The sequence below is a fragment of the Corylus avellana genome, chromosome ca1, assembly GCF_901000735.1.
Source record: "Corylus avellana chromosome ca1, CavTom2PMs-1.0".
In the NCBI taxonomy this organism is placed as follows: domain Eukaryota; kingdom Viridiplantae; phylum Streptophyta; class Magnoliopsida; order Fagales; family Betulaceae; genus Corylus; species Corylus avellana.
In genome coordinates, this window is record NC_081541.1 from 31709985 (window position 1) to 31719618 (window position 9634).

At 36.2% G+C, this 9634-nt stretch overlaps 2 protein-coding genes across 2 annotated transcripts; one reads left to right on the top strand and one right to left on the bottom strand.

The window, feature by feature from the left end:
* The first annotated feature begins 681 nt into the window (after positions 1 to 681).
* Positions 682 to 5385, top strand: LOC132166094 (probable 26S proteasome non-ATPase regulatory subunit 3). Its single transcript, XM_059576855.1, has 9 exons — positions 682 to 789; positions 891 to 979; positions 1550 to 1740; positions 2094 to 2231; positions 2318 to 2454; positions 2604 to 2658; positions 2732 to 2842; positions 3449 to 3688; positions 4319 to 5385. The coding sequence occupies exons 2-9, from the start codon at positions 901 to 903 to the stop codon at positions 4829 to 4831; spliced, it is 1464 nt and encodes a 487-aa protein (XP_059432838.1). The 5' UTR covers positions 682 to 789; positions 891 to 900; the 3' UTR covers positions 4832 to 5385.
* An 899-nt stretch (positions 5386 to 6284) lies between these two features.
* Positions 6285 to 9068, bottom strand: LOC132164930 (uncharacterized). Its single transcript, XM_059575456.1, has 5 exons — positions 8965 to 9068; positions 8770 to 8866; positions 8526 to 8604; positions 8297 to 8378; positions 6285 to 6834 (listed from the first exon to the last, which is right to left on the bottom strand). The coding sequence occupies exons 1-5, from the start codon at positions 9007 to 9009 to the stop codon at positions 6694 to 6696; spliced, it is 444 nt and encodes a 147-aa protein (XP_059431439.1). The 5' UTR covers positions 9010 to 9068; the 3' UTR covers positions 6285 to 6693.
* Between the last annotated feature and the right edge of the window lie 566 nt (positions 9069 to 9634).

Sequence of the window (9634 nt, forward strand, 5' to 3'; positions counted from 1 at the left end):
TTTGAAAAGTGTTTTTTATTTTGTGTAAATATATATATAATAAGGGATTGCTGTATTACAAAGAAATAGAAAATCTAAAAAGGATCAGACAATATGGCAATGATTTATCAATTAACAATAATAATTGGAGGGCCTAATTATTGATAAACTCTTAGTAAGTCACCCACATAAGTTGTTAAAAGGGCCGATAGCTTATAACCGAAGAAACTAAAAAAATCAACGTTCAAACAACTATAAGGATCTGAGTGCACTCTTGCTTAAATGTAACGTTTAATCTATAGTTGATTTCTCACTCTGTCAACTAATAATCTGCTCACATCATGTGCTTTCTCACCACTTGCCTAATTTCCCTCTCGCCCTCACAAACCTGATTTGAGCGTCAAAATGGTTTCGTTAGATTTGTCTGAGGAACCCTTAACCTCTTTTTATTGCAAAACATTTTTGTTTTTTTCTTTCCTAAGGTACCCATAACCTAAATATCATCTATGATACAAAATGAAATATATGTAGAAAAAAATAAATGCGTTAAAACCCAATTGCCAAAAATGCATTTAACTCATAATTTTAGTAACTATTAACTTTGAAAAATCTCAATTTTGTATTTGATCATCTATATGAAATAATATTTCTTTCAATATTTATGTGACGGAAAACCTTTCAATATTTAAGAGCGTCGTCGTTTTAACTTTTCCCTGTCTCTTTCTTCTTCTCCAGTCATTCTCTCTCTCTCTCTAGGTGACTTGCAGTGCCAAAGAAGTAGGCGAAACCCTAGCTCAAGCCCAGTTCAAGGTCGATTCCCCCGAACTCTCACTGTTTTCAACTCTTTTTTCGCTTTCCCCATTCACGAATTTTCACTGAAATTTGTGTGTGTGAACACAATTTTGGCACAGCCTCTTCGAGATGACGCAAGACGTAGAGATGAAGGAGCTTCCAGCTCCCTCCAACTCCGCTTCTTCCTCTCCTCCCTCAACTCTACACCGTAAGATCTTCCTCTACATACAATTACGTGTATGTGTGGTGTATATATATGTAGTTATATATATATAGCCCAATTCTTTAATTTTTTTTTTTTTTTTTCCATTTTGCTATCTAAATTTCAATCACTGTTGTTAAATTTTTTAAATTGGTTATCTGGGTTTTGATTGTTTTGCTCGTACATTGGGAATTGCGTGTTAAATTTTGAATGGTGCGATTTTCGAAATCGGTGTTGTGAATGTGTTTCAGATTTGAAGGAGATTGCTGTAAATTTTATTCGCTGTTGCCAAATTTGGATTGTTTTGCGCATATATTCGTTATCTGGGTTTTGATTGTTTTGCTCATATATTGGGAATTGTGTTAAATTTGAATCTTTGGTGATTTTCGAAATCGGGGTTAGGGTGTGTATCAGATTTGAAAGAGATTTAATTTGTTGAATTGTAATCACTGTTGTTGATTTTCTGAAATTGGTTATCTGGGTTTTGATTCCGTAGCTCGTACTGGGATTTGCGTATTCAAGATTGAATATTTGGTTTGGTATTTTGGAATTCAGTGTGATGGGTATGTTTTCCAGATTTGAAGGAGATTGCATCTCTCATTGAGACTGGTGCGTATGCCCGTGAGGTTCGCCGCATTGTGCGGGTGGTCCGGCTCACCTTGGCACTGAGGCAGAAGCTGAATGCGCAGGTGCTCTCTGCGTTCCTCAATTTCACTCTGACCCCAGGATCTGAGTTGCACAGTCGCTTGTCCTCGTATCTTCCCAAGGTAAAATTTTGGAGGACTTGTGAGTTTGTTGGTTCCTTTTGAAGTTCATGTTCTCTCTAAATTTTGTAGTCATTCATGGAATGATTTGTAATGTTTTTGAGTAAAAACCTGAGTATAAAGGTATTGGTAAGAGTAGGTTACTTGGGTAAATTGGGAGTTGGCTATTTTGCATGACCTTATGATCTAGACATTACACCTGATACGCTAATCCCTGCAATATTGTATCAAGTATTGTCTCCCTTCATTCTACCGAGGGGGCAAAGCACAAGAGATGTGTTCTTAATTCATTATATTCGTAATTTTGAACTTTTGTGATGCTTTCAAGCACTAGAACTTGTAAAGATTGGTTACAGGAAGATGAACATGACATGGATGTTGACACTGCAACATCTGCGATTCAAACTCCTGCAAAGCACTCCTTGCCTGAGCTGGAGGTTTACTGCTATTTGCTTGTGCTAATATTTCTGATTGATCAGAAGAGATACAATGAGGTAATATAAATAGATCAAAATCTTTTTTCTTAAGCTTTTCCCCCCACTGCACTCAAGATGGTTTTAACATCACATTGTTCTTTCAGGCTAAAGCTTGTGCCTCGGCAAGCATTGCCCGATTGAAAAATGTGAATAGGAGAACTGTCGATGTGCTAGCATCCAGGCTCTACTTCTATTACTCTCTTAGCTATGAACTCACAGGGGACCTTGCTGAAATTAGAGGGTTAGTTTTCTTTTGTCTTGACTACTTGATCCTCATCGATTAATGTTCTGTCTGTATCAGTCAGCCAAAGATGTATTGGATTGAATGATCTTGTGTCTCACTTAAACTGATCCATTGTATAACTAATTTGTGCACTCATGCATTAACAGTAACCTCCTCGCCCTCCACCGGATTGCAACCTTGCGCCATGACGAGTTGGGTCAGGTAAATCTTCAACTGTAGGGTCATGTGTATTTATGTTATCACTTTCTTATATCTGGAATTTGGCGTGATGCAGGAAACACTTCTTAACCTTCTACTTCGAAACTACCTTCATTACAACTTATATGATCAAGCAGAGAAGCTTAGGTCCAAGGCACCTCGATTTGAAGCCCATTCAAATCAGCAGGTAAATCTCAATTGTCTATACTATATAGCTATATGCCCATTATACTTTAGGGGACCTCTAACATGTTTACAATGTGGTTCAGTTTTTGTGGGAGGCTAATTGCATATCTGCAACACTAGTATTTAGTTTTTAGGATTCAGTTCAGTGGCAGTTATACTTATTCAGCAAGGTTTAACAATTAATCTAGAGATAGTAAACATGGCATGACATAGCTTATGTGTGACGTCTTTGGCATGCATGTTAATTTTTGTGTTCCGTCCTTCATTCTACTTCCTAGAGATCCCATCAGTGGTCTTTAATAAATACTTACTTTTGGATCAAAGTTAATTACAATAAACTTTAAGGAACTGGAAAAAAAAACTTTAGTGGAAACTTGGTATTTTTCAAACAAAGCATCAATGATCAAGATCCAATTGCTATAGAAAATTTGCTTATAATAGTGAAGGCGCTGTTTTTTATTTATTTATTTTTGGTGTGAGGGTGGAGAGTTGTTTAGTTTCCGATCTCACTGATGGAGCACTTACTATGGCCCTGTCGACCAGAGGCCTGACTTCTTTTTTAAAGTACTTATAAGCAGCATTTCTGACACCAGTTGTTCTTTTGCAGTTCTGCCGCTACCTCTTTTACCTAGGAAAGATCAGGACAATTCAGCTGGAGTATACAGATGCAAAAGAATCCCTCCTGCAAGCTGCTCGGAAAGCCCCTGTTTCAGCACTTGGTTTTCGAGTTCAATGCAACAAGTGGGCAGTCATTGTTCGTTTACTGCTAGGTGAAATCCCTGAGAGGACTGTGTTTATGCAGAAAGGCATGGAGAAGGCTTTGAGGCCATACTTTGAATTGACAAATGTAAGTCTAGATATTCCCATACTTTAGTCATTCATTTTATTTTTTCCATAGAGAATGGGTGCTGTCAATAGGGTGGACTTGGTACAGAATGCAGATACGATGACATCCAAGTTCCAATAATATATTCCTGAGTCCCCAAGTTCAGAACAGCCTGGCACTTTAAAAACATTGCTTAATTTGGATCTGAATAAAATATAAAACCAAATCGAAATCCAAATTTTACACTAATCGAAAGTTGAATTCTCATCATTAGAAATTATTTTTGGTTATAGAATAATCTTAATCTGATTTAGATCAAGCAAACTCAGATCCTGATCCATCCGAACGCTAATAGCACAATAAAGAAAAAGGTTAGAGAAATGGTAATTTTATGATAGAATGGTTCTGAGAATACCCTTGATGTTTTCTTCATTGTGATGTAAGCTCAGAATGCATTATCTTATAAATTTGATCACCATAAAATGCAGAATTCGGCTAAACTGAGACTCCAGTTTTTTCCAAATTGTGAATTTATTTTAATAATTACTAGTGTGACACTTAACTCTGTCAGGCATGAGCCTCTTAGAGATCAAATCCTTAGGTTCCCCAGCTTTTGCTGCTAGTATTGAGAAAGACAATGTGTTTTTTCAGGCTGTGCGCATTGGTGATCTGGAGCTTTTCAGAAATGTGGCTGATAAGTTCTCAAGTACTTTCAATTCAGACCGTACGCACAATTTGATTGTTAGGCTGCGGCACAATGTCATAAGGACCGGCTTACGCAACATCAGTATATCTTATTCCCGCATCTCTCTAGCTGATGTTGCAAAGAAGTTGAGATTGGACTCTGCAAACCCTGTTGCCGATGCTGAGAGTATTGTATCAAAGGCAATCCGAGATGGTGCAATTGATGCCACAATAGATCATGAAAATGGATGGATGGTATCAAAAGAGACTGGGGACATCTACTCTACAAATGAGCCTCAATTTGCATTTAACTCGAGGATTGCTTTCTGCCTCAATATGCACAATGAGGCAGTGCGTGCTCTTCGATTTCCACCAAACTCCCATAAAGAGAAAGAAAGTGCAGAGAAGAGGAGGGAGAGACAACAGCAAGAGCAAGAGCTTGCAAAGCACATTGCTGAGGAGGACGATGATGAGTTCTGATTGTGTAGTGATCTGCAAAAGGCACTTTATGCTTTCCATCAAGTTTTCCCATTGCTTTGAAATTCCCTGGCAAGTTGTTTCCATTTACTGGTTTTTTGACTGTCATTAGCCTTTCTTTTAATCAAGGTTATGTCATAGGTTATTGTTTTAAATCTGACCGATAGTTCTTTCATCACATTGAATGATATTCTGAAGTTCCATCTGTTCCCCTTTGAATATTTTGTTGTTCTACTCTCTCTAGGCAGAGAAGGAACGTTTATTTCTTTAGCCTGCCTATTGTGGGTTGGTCAATGCTGTCTGCTTCTTTTGTGTGTTCCCTTTCATTTACAAAAATGGTCAGGTTCTGGTTTAAAATTCTTTGCGAAGTTTGAGAGGAATTTCTGTAAAACCATGGCTTGCTAGGTGGTCGTTTGCAGATGTGCAAATCAAAGTGGTTCTACTAATTTTCTTTATTCTACCTATTAAAGTGTTGCCTGTACAATCGAAAAACAGTGATTGTGCAATGAAACATGTATTCCATATATTTCTTAATGAGAAATGAAAGAATTCATTCATTTTTCAATTATCTTTTAATTATATCTATAGTGACTGGATGAATCTACCATGGAATTTATGTAAAGTCCACATGAGTCCACAGATCTAATGATTTATTGAATTTGTAAAAAAAGATGGTTTAAAGATGATTGTCTTACATGTCTCTTTCTTAAATGACAATTTGCTTATTATTTGGAGTTTATGAAACAGTGATTGGTATAGTAAGCTGGACTCTTTTAAGAGACAATAGGGAATGATTGATTCTTTGGAACTATAAGCAGTTTAAAAAGAGTAATGCTAGAAACTTTATTTCTATCCTATAGCTATTATATCAACCTGACATGACGTATCTAATTGACTCCTAAATTAGTCATTGTTAAGAAAAAATTTGAAAAAAATAAAATGTTAGAGATTACATTTTTTAATTCGCAATTATCTTATAATACTGATACGATAGTTTTAACTAACTTTTGATTTTTATTTTTATTTTTTTTATTAAGGCTTGATTCAATGATTGGTTGGATTGTTACGAGAATATTGCGGATAATTATGTGGATAGTTATGGAATAAACGATAATTGTAGAATAAAAATATAAGTTTTTTTACTCATTCAAATTTAATTTGTCAAAAGCTTAAAATGGAGTTAGGCTGTGGCGCCAAATTAGAGCACTCCCGTATCTATTGGCATGCCTTTTAGTCGTACCATTACAATTTACAAGGTCCACTTAGCAAAAGGGGATTACTGTCTGAGACAAGACCGGGAATCCATAATTCAGTTTCAGGGCATTTATCTCCCTCCAGTTTAATTGTCCTTAGAAAAGTCGCACCAACCAGATATGGAATCCTCCCTGATATTGTGGCATTCCCTTGGAGAACAATATAAAATTCAACTACAGACAATGTTAATGGTTTCAGAAACTGAAAAAATCAGGTTTTGGAAACTCCTGACATGATTTTATACGTATTAGTTGGACCCAATGGGTTCACTTCCCACTAAGCAACATTAAACTGCACTATTTCTCTGAAAGCAGATTAAGGCAAATGTTATAAACAAAATTAATTGAAAAAAGTAGAATTTCTACCTGCAAGGTAACAAGAAATAACAAGATCACTTGTTTCTATCTTCAGTACAACTTAAAAACGAAGTTCTATAGAAAGATAAATGCTATAATCTTTCAAAAATTTCCCAAGATTCACATGAATGAGCTTTACCTAAATCAATCTCCTAGAAGAAAACAAAAGCAGTGCAAAAGAAACACAACATATTCAACAAGTTTTACAAAAGGAAGTTCATAAAGGTTTAGTTTCTGCTGGCGGGCGGCAGTCATTCACCCAGCTGAACTCAACCCGAATGATTTGACTATGGTGCTGACTCTTTCTGCAAAAGTTCTGGACGTTATTTTTTTACCTGGCACATGAAATGGGTTTGAAACCGCATCTACATATGCAGCATGGAACCTCCTGAAAAACTGTACAGCATTTGCACAAAAATGTGAAATCAGGACCAAGTACGAGATGCTATTCAAAGAATGTTGCAGATGAAAACTGTAATAATTAAAAAAGTAGCAGCAGCAAATATGATTCGCAAGGATATTATTCAGAAAAATAGTTTAAGCAAGCAAAAAAGTGGCAACCACTACATTATGGAATAAGTGGATGATGAGGCAGGAAAACCAAAGATTTATAAATGGATATATCAAACAAGTCATATAAACATGTACTACACAGAAGTTTGCTTGCATATCGCCTAAAGTATCATAAAATAAAAAAGTGCAACTACCTACATTTTTGAAAGTGAATCACAATGACAAGAAAACATACAATTGATTAAGTGGAAGATCCCAGGTTATGTATGATCAACCTAGGCCACATGACTAAGACATGTTCATTTCTCCTCAACCGATGCTTTAATCAAATGGAGATGGTGATATTTACAATATTATATCCACAGTCTCATTCTCTAGACAAGAATTTAGCCAGAAAAAAGCTGCATCGATCCATTACAACCAATTACATTTAGATAAGATAATTTCATACATATCACGACTCAAAGGCCACAATCGATTTCTCCTGCTTGAGGCAGCAAAGCTGCAAAGACGCTTCACAACCTCACAGCCCATGCAAAACAGTAAACCAGATCAAGATTGTGTCACCATAACCCTTGTACTAGGGAACATGCCCAGGTTAACAACGTGTCAAAAACGTATCACTCAAAACATATCTGGGTAACGGGAAAGCACCCCAATGATAGGACTGACAACAGAGACTAGCCAGTTGAGTCAAAATGGAAAGAGAGACTGGGAGCCACAAAATTTCCAGGTGAGCACCCTCAACGCAATGGATTGACAAGGTAGCAGCATAGATCAAAAAGTATTGAAGACACAGAATTATCTTGTGTCCAATGATATCGACCTCATTCTTTTTCACTGCAGCAGGCTAAGATGAAAGAGGATGAGAATTATATAACCTTGATTGCCACCAAGATGAACAAGACCATCCACTTTCGTACTCTATACCACACCCATCAAAGCTACCTTCTTACACTTGTCATGATCCAAACTTCACTGAAGCTCTAGTTTTTCCAATTCATGTTACTTCTAGCAGGGAAAACAATTACGCTTCAGTACGCTCTAGTTCTTCTTATTCAAGAGTTTGAATCCTTACTCTAAAATTTATCTCTCATTTCAATTAAATATTTCACGTGATGAACCTCTCTTATTAAGGGAAAGTTAGAGCCATCATGAGGGAGAGTGTTAGAATATTAATTAAATGATTAAATTCATAATATTTATACTAGATCAAATGAATTTCTCATCACCCACATTGCACAAGCTTTCAAAATCAAAATTAATGTCTCATTCACTCTGATTTCCCAGGAAACACTATCTATAGAACCAGATAAAGTCAATCCATAACCATAACCATACTCACATTTCGAACATCCGCGTCTCTGACATCTAGATCCGTTGTCACCACGATAAACTTCACCTTCGTATTAGTCAGATACCCGTACCTACCACAACACATTATCTACAAAATCATTCACAATCACAACACTAGGCTCTTGTAAGCAAAAACACATTTTTCTTACAATCAAATTCATAATAACTACGTTTGAAAAGTGCATCAAAAATAATCGACAACCCACAAAGACACTCACACTTTGTAATTCTCGGTCGGGTACAGCAGACCCAGAAATGTCTCATTCAGTGGCGATCCAGATTTCTTCGGATTGTTCACTGCGAAACATAAATTATTCAAATTAAATCAATTCTAAGTCTTAAAATCCAAAATCATTCTTTTCAATCAAATGGTTCAGATTTCTTCGGATTCTCAACAATTTTACGAGAAAACCTGGAAGCCGAACCGTGCGGATCGTGGACAAGATCGGAATACTCAATTACCTCGCTCGTCGACGACGTCGAGAGAGCAGTGGACGATGTGGTGGAGCTTGAGGGCGTCGTCTGCCTCGGTGAAGCTCTGTATGTAAAGCGGGTTGTTCTGTCAAAAACAACATCAATCATGAGATTTATGATTGGATACACGAGGAGGACAAGTAAATAGGGAGATCAGAGAGGAGAAATGGAGGGCGGGTGCACCTGGTGACCGACGACGGCGACGCAGACGATCATCTTCTCCGGCATGCGTAAAGTGTGGCCTAGTTTTCCGCTGGAGAAAATGGAAAGTGTTTCCTGGCCTTTGTAGTAGGCCTTGTGATGGCCCTGCAGGCCCAAACAATTCCATCACTACGTCGTCGTCTTGCCAGCACAAATGTTTGTACAATTTTTTAAATTCTAATAATTGATTTCAATTAATTAGTTAAATTTTTCTTATCCAAACAAACTTTTCTTTGGAATTGGGTTGAGAAAATTTTTCCCACTCAATTTATTAAATTGGAGTATATATATATATATATATATATATATATATCACATTTGAGTAATGCTAGATTTTTTTTTTAAAAAAAAAAACAATTATTGATTTAAAAATTAATTGGCATTGATATAGTTAGCATTGTGTGATAAAATATAATTTATAGCATTACTCATTAAATTGTTATGAAGTAATACTATATATAACATTTTTTATCCCACAGCCGTAGCTAAAACCAAAGTTTTGAGCTTGCCGGGAGGGAGGGGGCAACAATAATGAAAATAAAAGAGGGAGTTTAAAATATATATATATATATATATATATATATATATATAGTAAAAAATTTTAAATGGGCTTTAAATAAATTTTTTTTTTTTTTACTACTTAAAATATTTT